Raw genomic sequence first — 19515 nt, 5'->3', positions numbered from 1 at the left:
AATGTTTTCAATATTACACACACAGCAACAAAATGAAACAATAATTTTTCTAATAATTTGCAAGCAAATATTTTTGGATTGCTTCTGTTTTTTTTTTAAAGCATTGCTGCATAATATTTAATTATATGATCTCTTCTTCTTTCCACATGCGCTCTCTCTCTCTCTCTCTCTAACTTAACTTAACTTAACTATGCTGCTCTCTTGCAAATCTGTTGTGCTTTTGTTTTTGTTTTTGCTTATTTTGTTAATTGCAGAACAAATGTGTGATGCCTGTGCAAACGCCTAAGCAAATATTTATGACGTCACAGCTGCCTACGATGCCAGCAACAACTACAGTAGAAGTCATAACAGCAGCAGCAGCAACTACAACAACAGCAACAGCAACTGCAGAACAACAACTACTACAGTAAACACACAACTTGCTTACGCTAAACTCTCTTACTAAATATTAAGCGTAGCTTAGCGTCTTAAGTGCGCGATTCTTGCCTATTGTCAATGTCTATGATAAATGTGCTTTTTATACCTAATACATGCATTGTTTTATATATTAAAACATACATTTCTATAAATGAAATATACATGTGTAAATGTCAAGCAATGTTTATTTTTTTTTTTTTGCATAAGTGTCTAAACATATGTATTTTTTGTATAAATGTAGCCATCATATATAGTTAAATAGTAAGCATACACAAAATTACTCTTAGTGTAATTTTTATATTAAGACAACAAAGTAGGAAAACAAACTGTGCTTAAAAATTATGTAACCAACTATGGCACAGAATACTTAACGTCAAACTGCTGCTATATTATTGTTTAAGTCAACAAAACTTATAAGTAAAAACTTATATAGTTGCTTAATAGTTTAAATTTAAAACTTACATTAGACTAGCACATAATGCATTAGGTATTTAATTTTGATTAGTTTATTTTATTGCAATCAAACATTTATTTCCAGATAAAATGATTAATATTATTTTTGACATACGCTTTAGTTATAAGATAAAACTATTTTCATATTTAATTTAAAGCTTAGAGTTTTATTTGATCATTTATTTATTTTTATAAAAAAAAAATGTTGCACTTTTTATTTTTTTAAGAGCAAAAAAGTTAAATTACAAACCTCATTTAAATTAATTCACAAATGTATTTTCATTTTAAAATTGTTATTATTATTTTTTATGTTATTAAAAAATATAAAATACGCACTAGACATATAAAAAACTTTTTTCATATTAAATTTAAGGCTTCACGTTTTGTTTATTTATTGTTTTTGAAAATGTAAGGTTTAGAAATTGGAATATTGGAAAGTTAAAATAACCAAATCCTATTTAAATTAATTTACATTTTATATTTTAGTTTATTATGTATAATTTGCAATTTAAAAATAAGCATTAGATATATAAAAAACTATTTTCATATTAGAAGTAAGCCTGAAATCTTAATTGTTATTTTAATTAGAAAATAAAGCATGTGCAAAAATCTTGTGTTGAAATATTGGAAAGATAAAAAAATTAGCAAATCTAATTTTAATTAATTTCCAAATGTTAAGCATTTACCATTTAGCCTTTTTATATATAATATTATTTGCAAATAAGAAATAAGCATTTAATTATTTCTCAATATAAATTAAGAAAATTAGTAAATCAAGAACAAAATGTAAACTATTAAATATATTTATTGAAAGGATTTCTAAGCTATAACAGCATTTTCGGATATAAGCAAACAATTTTTTTGACTAGTAAGAATGAGAGAAACTTATTTTTTAAATATTGTACACGCTGAGCAACAATTAAAAGTGCTGTTTAAGTAGCATTAATTAAGCGCTAACTTCAAGTTTTATCAATTAAAACGATGATGACAGCGCCAGCACTAGTTGAACTCTCAGCTCTGAGTACCAAGTACCTACACCAACTATATAGACATAAAAAAATATATATATACATATATTCACATACATACTTACAACTGTAAGAGCAAGAACTCAAATAGTATTATATATACATATACTTATCTACAAGCCATACAAATGGAACTATTGAATATCAAAAATTTAATTGTGTGTTGTCCTCTAACTGTTTTCAAATATAAATTTGCCTACGCTGCTTACCCAAGCAAATTGAATAATTCAAAGCAAGCCGAATTTAAAATGAGCAGAACAAAAAGAAAAACAACAGCAGCTGAACTGTGAATGTTTAAACTAATCAAACAAAAGTATCTAGTGGTCAATGTCAAACTATTACGTGTATAAGTCGAAAAAGCTATATGCTAACTATATATGTATTTTATATGTGTACACATAAATAAATAAAAGAAAATAAACAACAAAAAAATACTGGCAAACAAAGAAATGCGCTTTTATTATTAATAGTTTAATGAAATTAGCGTAGATCAAAAGTCAAGTACGAAATACGAGCTAACCACAAAAGATATAGTCGCTCATATGTATAGTATACATGCTTGTGTGCGAACTTGATACACTTTGATTTTTGTTATGCTAAAAATAAAGGGTGTGCTTGCAGTTGGCAGCAGTTGGGATCATATTTCTTTACTGCCTACAATATTATTTTACTTTTTACATAGCGAGTCGGAAATAATCATTTTATGTATAGAACAAATTTAAATATTTTAAGCACATTCTTTGATTAAAAATATTATTGGCAACATAACAGCACATTTATTATTTACGCATATTTCGAACAAAGTGTATGCTGTAGTTGGCAGCAGTTGGGATCATATTTCTTTACTGCCTACAATATTATTTTACTTTTTACATAGCGAGTCGGAAATAATCATAAGCAAATTGAAATAATTTAAGCACATGCTTACACATATTTCGCACAAAGTGTATGCTGTAGTTGGCTGCACTACTCCATCATGCTCAGTCGCAGAGTTTGCGGTCTAGCGTACGCTTCGACTGGAATGCCATAAGCAGTCTAATGACAACATTTAATGTGCCGCGGCTAATAAAGAAAATTTATTTGTGCTCTATGCACAATTGAAATAATAAATTAAGGCATAAACAAATTAACAACGCTATTGATTTTTCGTTTTCTTCTTCTTTTTTTATATATATGTATATACATGAACAATGCGACACAGAAATAAAAATAGATTTAACAAATAAAATTAAGTATTAAACAAACAAAAAATTATTAATTGCAATTGTAGGAATTCTTTGGATGAGGTAGCCCATTTTTAGTGCTGGGTTGTGTGTGTGTGTGTGTGTGTGTGCTTGTATGTGTGTGTGTGTGTGTGTTGACTAAAATAGCAAATCCTCATCGCCATCATCTTCGAGTATATTCTGCGCCTGCTCACTGTTTGCAATCTCATAGCCCTGTCGACGCAGCTCCTCACGCGCCCGATCCGCACATTTGCGTGCCTCACGCTTCTTATCCTGTATCTTCTTCAGGCGATAAAACTCCTCACGCTCCAGCTCGTCCAGCTCGCTGATAATATACTCGATGGTGCGATTTATGCGAGGTATGATTACTGCAATCAGTTTCAATTGAGGCGAATTAGAAAATTGCAATTTAAATAGATTGGCAACGGGCTGGAACTAGAGCTGCTTGAGCTGCTTAAAAAACATTTCCTTATAAGCTAGCAAATATGTAGTTTAAGATCTGATAAAACTTAAACAGTTACTGTCGCTAAAACTTTAGACTCGAAATTTTGCTAGCTTTAACATTTTGTTTACTTTGAACTGCTAAAAATTCTTTTGAAAAACTTATGCATATGAAAATTTGTTTAAATGCTAAATTATTAAGCAATAATAAATTTATGTTTCTACATTTTTTATCAAAACTTTTCAAAATTGTTTAAGATATTGATTAAAGAATTAAATTATTTCATTGCTTGCATTCAAAATAATAAAATAAGCAATTAAAATTGTACAATAGTCAATCAAAACTTTTCAAAATTAATAAAGGTATTGATTAGAGGATTATTGTATTAAAAAAATAAAATCTACAATTTGGGATTCCATATTCTATTTTATATTCTATTCTATTCAATTCTATTCTATTCTATTTTATTCTATTCTATTCTATTTTATTCTATTATATTTTATTTTATTCTATTCTATTCTCTATTCTATTCTATATTCTATTCTCTTCTATGCTATATGCTATTCCATACTATTTTCTATATTATATTTCACATTTTGATCTGTAGATTCATATCAATGTATTAAATACATTTTTCTACTTTCTATCTTAGATTCTATGCTCTAACGGTTCTATGCTCACCATGCTCTATGGCATTCACACGCCTGTTGGTCACCTTGATGACATCATCCAGGGTAACAAAAGAGGTTTGCAACGAGGCCAGCTCCACCAGCAAACGCACTGCACTTTGATAGTTCTTCTTGAGTTTGGCCAGCTGTTGACCACCGCGAGCCAAGCCGGCCAGCTCATAGGTATCGACGCCGTCCTGAAAGGTTTCAAACAATGGCAGCGTAACGCCCGCAACATTATCCTTCTTGGTGCGGATTTTCAGCTGTGCCTTGGTCACATTTTGCAAGACAATTTGATTGATGTCGCCCGTGGTGAACTTGACCTCGGCCATGGAGAAGGCCGCCTCCTTCATCACTTGACCCATCAGCATTTTGGTCTGCGCATATTTTGAAGTTATATATATAGTTTGATTATATAGCATGGGTACGATTACCTCTATGATCTTGCCTAAAATAAGGCGAAAGCGCATTTGCAGCGCATCTGCTTTTTTTTTAAGTAGGCCATGGCCCTTGGTGGCGCCCGCTAGACGCGATTTCATCAAAGTTTGAGCACTGCGTTTAAAAATGTTGATCAAGTTTATTGTATTTGTTTAACTTTTGCTTGCTTACCCGCGTGATGGAAATATAGGCAGACGATCGCGAGCAGCCATTTTCGAGAAATATTTGAATTTGATTTTGATTTTTATTAGTTTTACAACAAATCACAATGTGCACCTAACTATAAACTATAAATAAAAACAACAAGCCAGCGATATTAACTAAATATAACAAAACAAAAAAAATGTGTGTGTTTATATATATAGTACATATACAAAAATATAAAAACGGACGAGCGAGCGCACGACACGAGCGACACGACAGACTACGGCGACAATATTATTATTATTATTCGCTTCAGTGTTTATTTTATTTTTTTTTTTTTCAAAATGTAGCGCCGAGCGTAGCGTACGACAACAAAATGGGCCAACGATGACAGCCAAAGCAAAGCCAGACCAACAAAATCATATAGACATATATATAATTTTTGTGTCGTGCTTTTGCGACGTTGACGTTGACGTCGCAGTCGACGTTGATGTGAGCGGCGACGTCGTTGCTAAAATACCACTGGCTGCTAATGCTCAGCTGTTTTACACACACACACATACACAGCTGTAAGCCTTTTGCTGATGTGTTCGTGTCAAACGTGCGTATACGCAATATTTATATGCAATAAATGCGCTTAAATCAATTTGTGCAATGAATTGATATTCATTAATTACTTATTTTTATTTTGCTGCTTTATTTAATTTTTAATGCCAACCTTTTTTTGTGGCAGTATTGCGTATACGCAATGTTTGTTTACTTTATTTTAGAAATATAGTTTGAGAGATTTTGAAGTTTATATTAATCAATCACTATAATTCAAATATATTTGAAATGTTCTCAAGCTGTTTAAAAATTTATAGATTTACAAAAAAAATATTAAATTAAAACAATATTATAAATTTTTATTTTTACAATACTATGAATTATATTATTATTGTTTGGTTTATATTTTAGCAATATAATAAATTGAATTTTGTTTTAATTAATATTTAAGCAGTTAACATGAAAATAAATTAAATAATTAACTAAATGATCTCATAGGCACACTCGCATCACTAATTTAAACAAAAGCTATAATGCTTACAACGAGCCAAGGCAATTAAAATGCTTTCAATACAGCATGTTTAATATTGAAATAATAATGCAAATATTAGCGCTTGATTGACAGCTGGAATAGACAAATCTTTAGCTTAAATTTTGTCAATTGTTAACACGCAATGCTGCAAAAAAGAAAAACAAAAACAAATCGCTGCCAAATTGCCCTTAGCAAATGAAATTGAATTCAATTGATTCTGATTGCTGGAAGACAACGCACAATAGTTTAAGTACTTTTTGATAAGCGCCTACCCTCGAAAATGTTCTCACAAAAGAAATGCCATTAACACGCGTGTGTGCTCTCACTCTCTCGCTTTCTCTCTCTCTCTCTCTCTCTATTGTTTGGCTTGCGGCTTTGACCTAAGCACTGCCTATGGGCTCGGGGTAGGGCAGTGGATTTCAATTTCAGTGTCACGCAATTTGAATATGCGTCTTCTGGCGTCAGCGTCATGTGCCCAAAAAAATTATATATGTATTCGAATAAAATATATACGTATATATATATATATGTGTTTACCTACTCTATACAATAGACACACGTGTCTGGCCTTATATGTTAACTTTGTATAGACATAACGTTCCTCATATAACGTAATCATATTAATTAATATCATGTACGCGGGAAGATTTTCTATTTGCAATTGTTTAAAGCCAATTGTTTTTTATTATTTAGGGCGTACGTCTGTGTGTGTGTGTGTGAGAACTGCCCTTAATATTTATTATGCCAAAGTCCATTGCTTAAGCTTATGCATCAGTTTTAGGTCTAGACATTTTTCAATTGACACATAGCTAATTAGAAATGTACAAAATATATTTTTTTTAATTAACTACATTTTCTGCTTTATCATTTTTGTAAATTGTGCAGCATCAAATTAAGCATAAGTTTATATTTGGCAATTAAAAAATATTACAACATTTTTAAGAACATTTTTAGATTGACAAATATAAAAAATATATGTATATTTAAATTAACTTAATGTAACATTTTTAAATTTATGTAATTTTTGTAATAATGTTCAAAATGTATTAGTTTTAATTTTACAAATTGATTTTATTTTTTTAGTTATATTAAAAAATTGCGTATATACATATAATCATATTTTTATATTTTGTAGAATTTTAATTTCTGTTTTGATTTGAATTTTTTAGAGTACAGATTTAAATGGCGTTTAAAATATATAGCTTAAATATTTTTATTAATTTTATTTTTATAGTGCGGTCTTATGAAAATATTAAATATATATTATATTATTATTTTTTACATATTACGTTAAAGCATTAACTTTATTATTTGTATATTTTGATGCAGACTTGATAATCGTATGCAGATATTTTAAGCCTAATGTCCTTGAAAATGACAGAAACCTGAAAAAGAAAAGAAATTGAAAAAGTCACGCACACACGCATGACAATAACAGGACACACACACACACATACAAAAACGTGCGCATACTTGTGCTATGAATCAACAGTTGTGTTGCTTGGCTATGCTAAAAGTTCCTCTTTGTTTGAACTTCAGCACAGCAGCAGTGCAAAAGTGAGTGAGTGAGAGAGACAGCAAGATAGGGAGAGAGAGAGTGAGTGCGTGTGCGTGAGCTTAAGGAGCGTAAGGCATTTGTCTAAAGTCACAAGCAGAGGCAATCACTCGCTCGCTGACTCACTCAATGACTCCCTTTAACACACACACACACACACACACGCATACGTTTAGTTGAGACGCGCCCCCTAAAAAGCTAAAAGCCAGTGACGGCGCTTAAGGGGATCGCACTGGCTTGCCTTAGTACCAACGACTTGTTGAGTAGCGTACGCCACTGTGTGCGTGTGCGTGCAAAAAAAAAAATAATATTTTGCGCTACGCAACGCAAGCAGAGCAAAAATAACGGGATGCTGCTGGCAGTACACATTTCGCAGCGCCCGCAAGTAGGTTACAGAAAAATCAACTCGCTTCGCTCTGGCCAACAAACTTCAATAAGCAGATTTAATATAAACAAATTGAGGCGCAGCGTAAGTACATAATTTATATTAATTAAAGCTTAACTTGTATTAACAAATTATTTTTTATTAAACAGTAGCTTTTATTATTTAATATGCATGTATGTGTGTGTGTGTGTGTGTGTGTGTGCGTGTGAACTGTCGCTTTGGCGTCGTTAATGCGATTGTAATCTGCCTGCACTAAGCCCAACAACAAGTGCAAGCGAGAGCGCACTAATACCTAAGCGCGTGTGTGTGAGTGTGTGTGTGAGCCTGAGTGCTCTGCTAATTGAGTTATGGTAGCAGCAAAAAAAAAAAGCAAGAAGTAATTGTTGTGTGTGTGTAAAAGCGTGCGAAATATGACACACACACACACACACACACACATTTATTACGCATACATATATTACGCATACGCATGTTTGGCCTAAGTACTTGACTGCAGCATATTGCACTTGACTTGGCTTAATTGCATTGCTATCAAAGTCAGCTTTTAAACTCAATAAGGTGTTAATTTTTATTAATTTTTCATAAAAACTTAATTTTAAATAGCGTGTGTGTTTATAGAAATCTAAGCTCTATAGCAAGTGTATAAATTTGCATTTTAAGCTTTAATAGTGTTGAGCTAACGACTTGTCGCTAGCTGTAATGTTGCGAATCGCGATTTAACGCCTGAATATATATTGGAAAACGGCGAGGGTTTTATTTATAATATATAGATTTATTACTGCCTTCTGCAGGTTTAGTTTGAGTTCAAGATTACAGGTAAGTTTCGGGTATATGTATGTACATATGTATATGTGGCACGGCTTACTTACAAGAGTAACTACAGAGTATTAATTATTATTAGTAACTAAAGTGATTAAGCGATATGTCAAGCGACGGTACGACCGGCTTGAGTAAAGTTCAACTTGTTAGTTGCGACGATCGAATTTAAGTGTAGATGAAGAGAATTATAGGCTCGGCATCATAATTCTTAGCTATAGATAAATCATAGAAGATTAGTGATAGCGAGAAGAACTTAATCAGAACGCACAAAGAGAGCGCGAGCTTAGTGCAGTGCCAAATGCACCCACCAAGAAGAGAGCGCGTAAGTGCAAAGCGCAAGAGGAGAGCGCGTGAATACAAGCAAAGAAGAGAGCGCTTGAGCTTCTTCAGCGCTGTGTGAAGCCAAAGTGAGAGATCAGCTGTTCATTGCTGAGGAGTCAAATTTATTGGGCTTGCATGACCAAACAAATAATTAAAAAATAATCTATTCAACAAGTGTATTTTATAACATAATTTATTTTATTAATTAATCATTTTTATATACTTAACAAGTGCAATATTTAAACTAAATAATTAAAAAGGTTTATATATAATCTTTTAATTTACTGTGAAGCCAATAAAATGTTTTATTTTTATTATTATTAATATTTAATTTATATAGAATCATTACTATACATTTAAAAAGTTCAATTTGAAAGTTTTAATTATTTATTAACTTTGACATGGTTTATAATGTTTTTACATGCTTGCCAGGTTTTTAATATTTAAAACTTGACGCAATTGTTTATTTATTGCTATAAAGCAGGCTAGGGGCAACACGCTAACGAATTAAGCTATAATTATATCTATATAGTAAACTGCAAGATAAACAATTATTTATGTTGTTGCCAAAAAGAATCTTAAAGCTATGCAAATGTATGTAATATGGCAGCTTCAAAACCCATAGCTATATATTCTTCTTAAATCCAACACAAATCCAACATAGAAGAATTAAAATTATTAAATATTTGTAAATAATTTCTTTTAGTCTTACACACCCAACGCTCATCTACAATGGAGTACAAACTGATAACTGCCGAATACTATGAGCAGGTGATTGAGCATCTGCGCAAGAACTTCTTTGCGGATGAGCCGCTCAATCGGGCAGCGGGTCTGTGTCAACGCGGCGATGGCAACCATGAGCTGGAGCATCATAGCCTGAGCACGCTGGCGGATCAGCTAAGCATTATGGCCATAGATACGCAGCAGGACAAGCAAATTGCTGGCGTTATACTCAACGGAGTGCTGCATCCAGGCGATACAGAGCAGGCGCTGCAGCAGCTACAGCAGAGCAGCGATGAGAATTACAAGACCATAATGCAGTTACTTTATACGCATAGCCTGAAGGCGAATCTCTTTGAGCGCTATCAGGTGCGGCGCATCTTTGATGTGCGCATACTTTCGGTCGATGCACGCTATCGCGGCCAGGGCATTGCCAAGGAGCTGGTGCGCCAATCTGAGCAGCTGGCACGTCAATGTGAATATTGCTTGCTCCGAGCCGATGCCACTGGCATATTCTCGCAAAAGATTTTACGCTCGCAGGGCTTTGAGACCTGCTCGGAGCAGCTGTATGCCAAGTATACAAATGCCGAGGGCAAGATTTTGCTACCTGTGGAGGCGCCACACATCAAGCTGCAGCTGTTGACCAAAGTGCTGAGCTATGAATCGAAGCAGTAAATAATTACAATTTTTTACATACGGCATAGTTTATTTATATTGCTTTAAACACATATGTACGTTGTCTTTTATTTATAATCATATTATTTTGAAATGGGGACCAGCTATAAGCGCCAGCTTATCGTTTACTTAAACAATTGTTAAACTAAAGCACAAAAATACAAATACAAATACAAATACGCAAAATACAAACGTGTTACATAAATTAAATAAAATATACAAAAAGTAACTTTAGTTTGACTTACATAGAATGCAAAAGAAATTTGAGCATTACAATTGCTAATAATAGAAAATGTTACAGAACGAATTACAAGTATTTTGAGTTTCAAATGTTTATAAACAAATACTACTTTTAGTAAATGCATAAAATGCAACATAAGCGTTACAACTACAGCGCCTAACCGTACGCACATTCCATATACAACTGTTTTATAGCTTTGCCTATAGAGCTAGATAGTATATTAGGTACATGAGTTAAGTAGTGCTTCGCTTCTCCTACTGCCTGATACAATTTCCCCTATTGTAATATCACATGTCAACAAACAAGAACAATAAATTTATAGGCAGGTACTCCGAATTGGCAAACAGCTGCTACCACTACTAATGCTAATTATCGGACGTTTGATAAATGAATATAATATCCTGATCGGTGCCATAGGCTTTGCGTGCAGTATCCATGGCCTCGGTTAAGCAACGGCATATATCTGATAAAAATACAAATTAGTAAATGGTTTAAGTTAGTCATACAGCTACTTACGTCCATCGTGCACCTCGGGATTATGATAGTATAGCTTCTGTGTATCCATATCATAGCCACAGAGCACCACATAATGTCCAGCATAACTTTTATTTAGGTCCGTGGGTAAGCGTGTATTTTGGGCAATACAATTAAATTGAAAACAACTTTATAATGAGCGAAAAATGTATATAAAAGTAATAATAATACACCGTTTAAACTCAGAAATGTTGCCAGCTCAAGATTTTGTAGCTTTGGCAACACTCAATATCAACTTACCCAAATTTTTCCAAGGCATTTCTCTTACATATCTCACAAGTCAACAGCGAGGCATTGGTTAGGAGTATAACAGGGCCCTTTAAGGCTAAGTGCCTAACTATTACGTCCATATCAACAATGCGCTGCTCCACGCGCAGTCCATGAGCACGAGCATCCTTGAACTTGCGCATCACCCGCTTCTCGTCCTTGTCAATAATTTTGGAATAGTACATATGTTGCGTGTAATTGGGATCAATGCCAAGGGTCTGCGTAAAATATTCATGTCGCACTTGATAACGTTGCAGTAAGTAGCATAAATCAATTGTCCATGTGCTGGAGCCAAATCCTTCGTCCTTGCAGATTGATTCAAAATTGTTTAGAAATTCTTCGCGTTGCGTTGTCGATAAAATCATTAAAATGCAAGACAAGCCGCAGTCCCAATTATAACGCTGCTGATAATGCGTTAAATTGTAGTGTTTGCTTTGGGGTAGGATATTCATGTTAAACAAAAATAATTTGGAAGTTTAGGAGTATAGATTTAAAGAATTAATTTACAAAATAAACAAAATCTGTGAGAGAGACTCAGCTGACTATCGACAAGTACGTGCACATTTGACCTGCCGCCACTTTCAGTATTATAACGTATCAAGTTATCGGCAGAATTGCCAACTAGCGGTAATCAAAAGTAGCCAAATTCACTATTGAAAATAGCTAAACATATTTAGCTAAATTTTAGCCATCTAAGCCTCGGCTAATTGAGCTAAGTTATTTAGAGCTTAACATGCTTAAAAATAAACAAACTCTTCAACATGAGTATCGAGTCAAGTGCTCATTCGTCGAGTGTCAGATTGTATACAACATGTGAAAAGTAACGAGTCGGCTGCGCATACGACCTGCCTCCACTATATCTCTCGTAGCCAACATGCATAAAGTTGAACCAGTTCCCTACAAAAGCTTAGCGAAGGCGCGTTTAATCAAACAATAATTGTAAATAAAACCGACATAATATATTAAACGTTGGCTACATTAAGCAAAGAAATTGCTGCGCGTTCGGGCTTAAGTAATTGATGATGGATGATAGCTGACATTTAAGCCAATCGGAAACTTGCCGCTAGTTTTTTGTCCGGCTGAATCAGTTCAGTTGAACAGAAATAATTTCGGAACCGAAATACCGACAGCGCTCACTAAACAAAATATCAAAATTCTTGTATATGTTTTTATTACATTTGGGTCAAGAAGCGACGACGCAAGCGGTGGCAGTAGCAGCAGCAGCAGGAGCGACAGCTACAATAACGTGACATGCATGTGCGTGTCTCTGCAAGTGTGTGTAAAGTTTAAGTGTATATATTTATATGCATATATATGTATATATAAACAGATGCGTGCTAGTGTGTATATGTGTGACCTTCGTAAAATCATTTGACTTGGCCGACTTTTAATTGCAATATACATAAATCAAAGCTAAAAGACAAAAGATGTGCACTGCTTGTAACTCAATCAGAAGCGTACTCGGCAGCGACGGCGCAGTCAGCAGCGAAAGCTTCTGTGTTGCAGTCTAATTAGATTCCAACAGAACCAACAGCCACCTGAGAGAGCCTTCTCAACTAACGAACGCATTATTTTTTCGCATTTACAGTTGACAACAACAACAAGTAAACAATTCTAGTCAACAATCCAAACCAAATGAGCGCACACTTCTGCTAAAAAAAATTAAATAAAATATAAAAAAACAAAAAAAATAGTAAAATAAACTTGCAACATGCGCGTTGTGGCAATGGTAAGTGGTGGCAAGGATAGCTGCTACAACATGATGCAGTGCGCGGCCGAAGGACATGAAATTGTTGCACTCGCCAATCTTCATCCCAAGGACAGAGGTTAGTTGCCCTACAGATACATACGCATATATATATGTGTGTATTTATGCATGAATATGCAGTTCAATTGAACAACAAAAACAGCATTGGTTGAAAATTAATGAAAAGCTTGTAATTTTCATTTTATTTAGTGCACTACAATAATGAAATACTGAGCCAACTACAAGTGTCGACTCTTTGTTTTTACAGATGAGCTGGACAGCTTTATGTACCAGACTGTGGGACATATGGGCATCGAGATACTTGCCAGCGCTATGGGCTTGCCGCTGTATAGACGCGAGACCAAAGGCAAGAGCACACAGACTGGCAAACAATACGTGCCCACCGATGATGATGAAGTTGAGGATCTCTATAGCCTGCTTGACACTTGCAAGGTGAGCACCTGCACAATATTTTCCGTCCAGTGACGTAGCCAGAGAGGTTGAGGCAACTTTTTGGTTATAGTCTGCTTGAGCTTGAGAGATTGTTGTCGTGTGATTAGCAATTATAGACAGCTGACGTTTGTTATGATGACGGCTAGACGTATACTCTGTAATTTGATAAAGTTGCGTCTATTGTTACACATGGCTGGCGTCAACAATTTTAAGACATAAATAATTGTGTCTGCGCTTAAACGAAATTTGATTTTGTTAAACAAAAGTGCACTTGCCTTATGACAAACATAAAACTTTGAAAGAAATTTTGCAGAATATTTCAAAGTACCGCATGCGGCAATAATTTTTTAATTTGTTTGTGCACAATTTGCAATTTGTTTACTGACTGTTTGTTTGTTAACTGTCCTTGAGCACAAACAAAAACCAAAAATAGAAAACCAAAAACCAAATACCAAATAATAAGAACTAGCATAATAATAACGGAAATTGATTTAGCAAAAGTTTAATCTTATCTGCAAAAATGCTACACGTGAAATTCAAAAGAGAAAAGGGCGAATAAGAAATTTGTATTATTAATTTGTTTGCAGCACGAACAAAATATAGAGGCCGTGGCCGTGGGCGCTATATTATCGGATTATCAGAGAGTGCGTGTTGAGAACGTATGCAGTCGCCTCAATCTGATATCCCTGGCCTATTTATGGAGGAGAGATCAGACTGAGTTGCTGCAGGAGATGATAGATTGTCAAGTGCATGCAATTATAATTAAGGTAAGTATATGGAGCAAGTACAATGTCAATATATATACATATATGTGTATGCCTTGCAGGTGGCTGCTTTGGGTCTGGTGCCGGATCGTCATTTGGGTAAGTCGCTGCGCGAGATGCAACCACATTTGCTCAAGATGCGTGACAAGTACGGCTTGAATGTCTGTGGCGAGGGCGGCGAATATGAAACCTTTACGCTGGACTGCCCTTTGTTCAAGCAACGCATTGTGGTCGAGGATATGCAAACGATCATAAGCAGCGCCGATCCCATTTGCCCCGTGGGCTACATAAACTTTACCAAATTAAAGCTGCAAGCCAAAGAACCTTATGCTGGCGCCGATGTTGTTTTCGTTAAGAAATCGTTGGACTATATAAGCGATCTCAATGAGTCCACCTATAGCGATCTAAGCGATCCGGATTTTAGTGAAACCGAATTGGAGTTAATTGAAAAGGAGACACGCCTGCGCGAGTCTCTCAGCCAGAATGAGCTCATCTCGCGCAGCAATTCATTTGGACGCCACTTGGCCAACTCGTCGTCATCGCCCATACCCATTGTTACGAAGAGCGCCAGCGTCGACGAGCCCATACCGGCAGCAGCTAGCACCAGTGCTAGCTCCCTGCTGCTGCTTGCCAATGCCAACCAATCCAGCTCGACGTCCGCCCTGGGACATCAACAGCAACTCCTTCAGCAGCAGCAGCACAGCAACAATCATCATCAGTCTACTGCATTGGGCAGCAGCACCGCCGCCGTATGCGGCTCGCTGTCGTTGGCCATCTCCTCGCTTGGGCTTAGCTGTAATAATGCGGCGACGACGACGATGCTGACCCAACCACCGAGTCCCATGAAATATGAACGTGAATTTCGTCCCTTGGCAAATCACCCAAGTGCCGCAATCAATGCCAAAGGCTGGATGTGGCTAGCAGGCATACAGGGTAAAGTAAAGTGCTAAAGCTTAAACAATTTACAAAGCTTAATTATTTTTTTACACAGCAAAACAATTGCAAGCAATAATCTAGATTTAACCTATAGCATATATTTTTAATGGAACCTAAAGCAAAAAAAAAAACGAAATTTGAAATGTTTTACAACAAATTAAGCATTAGGCTTATTTATTTTTGAAGATATAGTTAAATATTTAAACAAAACAGCAGCAGAAGTGCAATGTGTACGCAGTGCAGCCTTCAACCTTTAGCATTTAATGTATACAGAAGCTAAAAATTAAATATTTTACAACAAATTTAGGCATTAGTCTCATTTATTTTCGAGTACATAGCTTAACATTTAAACAAAACATTATATAAATAGCGCTAGGAGTAGCTAGTCTAGCCTATGGGATATTTGTTTTTAGGCTTTAAAGCATAAGTGTTAAATATACTACAAAATAACAATACAAAATAAATTTCTTGTTGTATAAATATTAAATCAAATTTACAAATAGATTTATAAGCTAAACAGATATCAAAAGAACAACAAAATAGTAAAAAAAAAGATTTATTGTTACCAAATGTTTGCTTGCTTAGTAAATTGTAGCCATTTATTTATATTTTATGGTATAATGCTTAAAAAGCGATAGCTAATTTATTTGTTTTATTATTAAACATGTTTACAACTGCAACTTAAGTGAAGCAAATGCTAAGAAAAATTGAAAGCTAAGCAAAAACAATTGTTTGTATATGTTATATAAATATTTATAATATGTCAAATTAGCAGCTCAAATTCAATAGTTAATAGCAAAGCATAATAATAATATCAAGTTTATTTCGTTATAAGCAAGGGCTAATGCTAAACAAAAGTGTTTTGCTTGCTGGCTGTAGTCCAAATATTTATTAAGTTTATTTTGTATTTATCATATTGCTATTAAAACTTTGTTTATTGCTGCGTTTTAGGTTGCGCCGCCAACATGGAGCAGGGCATGCAACAAGCTCTGACCACGCTCCGCGAACTTTGCCACTCGCATGGCTATGAGCTGTCGGATCTGTGCTTCACCACGCTCTATGTGCGCTCCATAGCCGAATATGGCATACTCAATGCAATGTATTTGCAATGCTTCAATTTTCATAATCCGCCCACACGCGTTTGCGTGGAGTGTCCACTGCCGGACGATTGCCATGTGGTGATGGAGGCCATTGCACATAAGTCGCCGCCAACGCACAGCGGCGATGACAGCGAGGAGACGCAGCAGCTGCTCAATGGTCGTCGCAATACGATGCATGTCCAGGGCATTTCACATTGGGCGCCAGCCAATATAGGACCCTATAGTCAGTCGACGCGAGTGAGTTGTCACCTTACAATTGACGCTGCATAGTTTTGATTGATACACGCTGTGCTTTTGCCTTTGCCTTTGCAGATTGGCGACATTACCTATATATCGGGTCAGATAGCTTTGGTGCCGGGCAGCATGCGCATTATCGAGGGCGGGATTCGTCCGCAATGCAAGCTCACCTTGCGTCACATTAGCCGCATTGCCAAGGCAATGAATGCACAAGGACAACTGCGCGATGTGGTGCATGGCATTTGCTTTGTCACCCACACCAGCTTCATAGGCGAGGCGCGTCGTCAGTGGGAGCGACGCACCACCAATGCCATTATGGATTATATAGTGCTGCCAGCTTTGCCGCGTGATGCGCTTGTCGAGTGGCAAGTGTGGGCGCATACGCATAACGATCGCTTCGATTGTAAGTATGCCAGTGTGGCATGCAACATTTTTACAGTACACTCTTTACACTTTACAGATGAGGAAACTGGCTGCTCGGTTAGCGACTATACCATCTCCATACGCAGGCGCTGGAATTATGAAAACAACTGCGCTGCCATTGTTTGCTATGTGGCCACCGGACTTGCATCTTCAACTACGCAGCTGACGCCGCTGAGCGATGATATATTGGGGCATCATTGCCGTCTGGCTCAAAGTCTAAGTGTGGAGAACCTCGACGATATACTCACCTATGTTGTTAATCGTTTGCTCAAGGATTATCCTTTAACCAAGCGACAGCAACAGAAACAAGCTGCAACTGCTGCTGCTGCTGCTGATAACACTGCCACGCCCACAGCAGAGACTGCAACGCCGCCGCCATTCCCGTTGCCGTCGCAGCCAGCTGGCGGCGCTGGGGATCAACAAATACCAGCGATACATTTGAAATTGTTCTATCAAGTGAATGCAGCACCGCCGACAGATTTATTGCTGCAAGCCTTGCACGAATTTCGCATGAAGTGCCAGGAAATGGCTTCGATTGTTTACACTGTGCTGCCTGCGTGCAGTTTGCATAATTTTAGTACATTTTTGTCGATTTGTGGCGTGCGGCATGAGTAGTTGGCCGTATTAGCTGCATGAGTGCGACAAAGACAGAGAGAGCGAGAGAGCGAGATTGTTGATATTGTTAACTAGCCTGTGTGTAACTATTTAACTATACACGCATACATACACATATATGTACATGCTTATATATGTCTATATATATATATATATATATATACATACATATATATTTACTATAACTATTTACAACAAGCCATTCAGTCAGTCACTTAGAAAGAGAGAGCAAGAGTGTGTTTGTCGCTCGCTTCACTTGTTGCGGACCAACAGCATCCACATCAACAACAACAAAAACAACAACAATAGCAGTCTATACAACAACTCAACGTGTTTCACTAACCTACAACAAATTATATATATATATGTAAACAATTTCTTAAAAATAAAACTGCGATAAAATACAAAAAAAAAAAAAAATAAAACGCAAGCAACCGCACAGCTAAACAATTTACAAGCTCTAAATCTAAAGTTAATGTTTAATAACAAAACAAAACAAAAAAAAAAACACTATGAAAATGAATGTATTGTTATTTATTTATGCCGAGTGTCAGCAAACAAAAATTGCTTAATTGGAACCAAGCGCTGTTCTAATACATGTTTTTTTTATAAAATAAAATGATGGCTTAATTTACTGTGTCACAAAATATGCGTATTTACTCAATTTCAACAAATTTACAGCGCAACAATTCTGCGCAGTTTTATATTTTTAAAGAATTTATTGGTTTATTGTTTGTTAGTATAATCTATATCTATCTATATAATTCTTTTCTTCAAAACAATATTTAAATGACAAACAATCATTGTAAGGCAAATTAATTAATTTTAACTATTTTAAAATTTGAAATATTTTAAATATATTTAAAAATAGTTATTTTTCTTATTTATTTAAATCAATTATTGTGAGTCACTTGAAGTCATATTTTAAATAATTTGAACTATTCAAAATTTCAACTATTTTTTTTTGCATAGTATTTATATTTGAAATATTATTTAATAGGTTTATAAACTTCTATAAATATTCTATCTTTGAGAGCAAACAAACATTATAATTTTAAGGGTCAACAAACATGTTTTTATTTTAAATTGCATATTTTCTTTTGCTTTAATTATTGCGTAAACAGTTAACGCAAAATTGTTATTGCAATCAGCTTCATTCAGTCAATTGTTCATGTTGTTATGCATGAAATGAAAAATGAAATATTTATCTGTGCATTTGTCTTCTCATTTGTGGCTTTGCTGCGGTTCGCCTTCGGGCATTATGAAGTGACAACAGCAACGAGTCCAAGTCCCAGTCCACAGTCCAACTTCAGTTGCCATCAGCATTTATGGCATACTTTTCAGCGTCGTTTGGCAATACACACACACAAACACACATATGCACAGAAGGCAACACATATGTGGGTGTACATATGTTTATTGTAATTGTTGGATTTATTACTAAATAGCAATTTTTTATTTGTCCTAACATTTTTATTTTACGACACTATTATTAAAATATATATAAATGTATTAAAACGAACAATTTTTTATTGTTAATTGGCTTAAAATTTTTCTAATTAGTTGTTTACTTTATTAAATATCATTTATTGTAATATATTTAAATTGTACAAATTATTTTAGTTTATATAACTATAACAATTTGACTTTAAAAGTGTGTGCGTGTTTTATTTACTCAAACTAGTGTTCATATTATTTGTTTCAATGCATTCATCTTTTTATTACTTTTCATCTGTTTGCTTTTGGCGCTGCTAGTAGCACAAAATGTAATTTAACACAGATTCGCAATTCTTTTAGCCGACACTCTGTTTTGCAATTGTTTATGGCTGGGG

The 19515-nt window shown here is 35.0% G+C and overlaps 4 protein-coding genes across 7 annotated transcripts; 2 read left to right on the top strand and 2 right to left on the bottom strand.

The window, feature by feature from the left end:
• Nucleotides 1-3235: 3235 nt before the first annotated feature.
• LOC108605782 (probable V-type proton ATPase subunit D 2) lies at nucleotides 3236-5162 on the bottom strand. The gene is made up of 4 exons (XM_017995584.1): nucleotides 4841-5162; nucleotides 4666-4783; nucleotides 4245-4608; nucleotides 3236-3489 (listed from the first exon to the last, which is right to left on the bottom strand). Exons 1-4 carry the CDS (start codon nucleotides 4879-4881, stop codon nucleotides 3260-3262), a joined length of 753 nt encoding a protein of 250 aa, XP_017851073.1. The 5' UTR covers nucleotides 4882-5162; the 3' UTR covers nucleotides 3236-3259.
• Nucleotides 5163-7828: 2666 nt separating this feature from the next.
• LOC108605596 (dopamine N-acetyltransferase) lies at nucleotides 7829-10581 on the top strand. 2 transcript variants are annotated; one of them, XM_017995371.2, is made up of 2 exons: nucleotides 7829-7915; nucleotides 9678-10581. In XM_017995371.2, the coding sequence occupies exon 2, from the start codon at nucleotides 9704-9706 to the stop codon at nucleotides 10364-10366; it is 663 nt and encodes a 220-aa protein (XP_017850860.1). In that variant the 5' UTR covers nucleotides 7829-7915; nucleotides 9678-9703; the 3' UTR covers nucleotides 10367-10581. The 2 variants fall into 2 exon arrangements, with proteins under 2 accessions (XP_017850860.1, XP_017850859.1); XM_017995370.2 differs by lacking the exon at nucleotides 7829-7915 and adding an exon at nucleotides 8610-8647.
• Nucleotides 10582-10660: 79 nt separating this feature from the next.
• On the bottom strand, nucleotides 10661-11929 carry LOC108605594 (protein GUCD1). 2 transcript variants are annotated; one of them, XM_017995368.2, is made up of 3 exons: nucleotides 11382-11929; nucleotides 11124-11269; nucleotides 10661-11070 (listed from the first exon to the last, which is right to left on the bottom strand). In XM_017995368.2, the coding sequence occupies exons 1-3, from the start codon at nucleotides 11858-11860 to the stop codon at nucleotides 10973-10975; spliced, it is 723 nt and encodes a 240-aa protein (XP_017850857.1). In that variant the 5' UTR covers nucleotides 11861-11929; the 3' UTR covers nucleotides 10661-10972. The 2 variants fall into 2 exon arrangements, with proteins under 2 accessions (XP_017850857.1, XP_017850858.1); XM_017995369.2 differs by having other exon boundaries at nucleotides 11124-11209; nucleotides 11382-11928.
• A 298-nt stretch (nucleotides 11930-12227) lies between these two features.
• On the top strand, nucleotides 12228-17834 carry LOC108606891 (diphthine--ammonia ligase). Of its 2 annotated transcripts, XM_017997416.1 has the most exons (8): nucleotides 12228-12681; nucleotides 12997-13234; nucleotides 13424-13608; nucleotides 14196-14375; nucleotides 14435-15305; nucleotides 16260-16645; nucleotides 16721-17048; nucleotides 17106-17834. In XM_017997416.1, exons 2-8 carry the CDS (start codon nucleotides 13120-13122, stop codon nucleotides 17681-17683), a joined length of 2643 nt encoding a protein of 880 aa, XP_017852905.1. In that variant the 5' UTR covers nucleotides 12228-12681; nucleotides 12997-13119; the 3' UTR covers nucleotides 17684-17834. The 2 variants fall into 2 exon arrangements, with proteins under 2 accessions (XP_017852905.1, XP_017852907.1); XM_017997418.1 differs by lacking the exons at nucleotides 16260-16645; nucleotides 16721-17048; nucleotides 17106-17834 and adding an exon at nucleotides 15364-15403.
• Nucleotides 17835-19515: the final 1681 nt, after the last annotated feature.

Source organism: Drosophila busckii, chromosome X (genome assembly GCF_011750605.1).
Source record: "Drosophila busckii strain San Diego stock center, stock number 13000-0081.31 chromosome X, ASM1175060v1, whole genome shotgun sequence".
In the NCBI taxonomy this organism is placed as follows: Eukaryota; Metazoa; Arthropoda; class Insecta; order Diptera; family Drosophilidae; genus Drosophila; species Drosophila busckii.
This window is presented reverse-complemented; position numbering and strand designations above follow the sequence as displayed.

Excerpts from the sequence above, each read along its gene's own strand:
- LOC108605594 (XM_017995368.2), bottom strand. The coding sequence starts at position 11,860 with ATGAATATCCTACCCCAAAGCAAACACTACAATTTAACGCATTATCAG. Across the intron at positions 11,270-11,381 it reads AATGCCTTGGAAAAATTTGG|TTGTTTTCAATTTAATTGTA; the intron begins GTAAGTTGATAT and ends CTCATTATAAAG. Across the intron at positions 11,071-11,123 it reads TCCCGAGGTGCACGATGGAC|ATATATGCCGTTGCTTAACC; the intron begins GTAAGTAGCTGT and ends TATTTTTATCAG.
- LOC108605782 (XM_017995584.1), bottom strand. The coding sequence starts at position 4,881 with ATGGCTGCTCGCGATCGTCTGCCTATATTTCCATCACGCGG. Across the intron at positions 4,784-4,840 it reads CCTATATTTCCATCACGCGG|TGCTCAAACTTTGATGAAAT; the intron begins GTAAGCAAGCAA and ends TTTTAAACGCAG. Across the intron at positions 4,609-4,665 it reads TTTTAGGCAAGATCATAGAG|ACCAAAATGCTGATGGGTCA; the intron begins GTAATCGTACCC and ends AAATATGCGCAG.
- LOC108605596 (XM_017995371.2), top strand. The coding sequence starts at position 9,704 with ATGGAGTACAAACTGATAACTGCCGAATACTATGAGCAGGTGATTGAG.
- LOC108606891 (XM_017997416.1), top strand. The coding sequence starts at position 13,120 with ATGCGCGTTGTGGCAATGGTAAGTGGTGGCAAGGATAGCTGCTACAAC. Across the intron at positions 13,609-14,195 it reads GCCTGCTTGACACTTGCAAG|CACGAACAAAATATAGAGGC; the intron begins GTGAGCACCTGC and ends ATTTGTTTGCAG. Across the intron at positions 17,049-17,105 it reads GCATAACGATCGCTTCGATT|ATGAGGAAACTGGCTGCTCG; the intron begins GTAAGTATGCCA and ends TACACTTTACAG.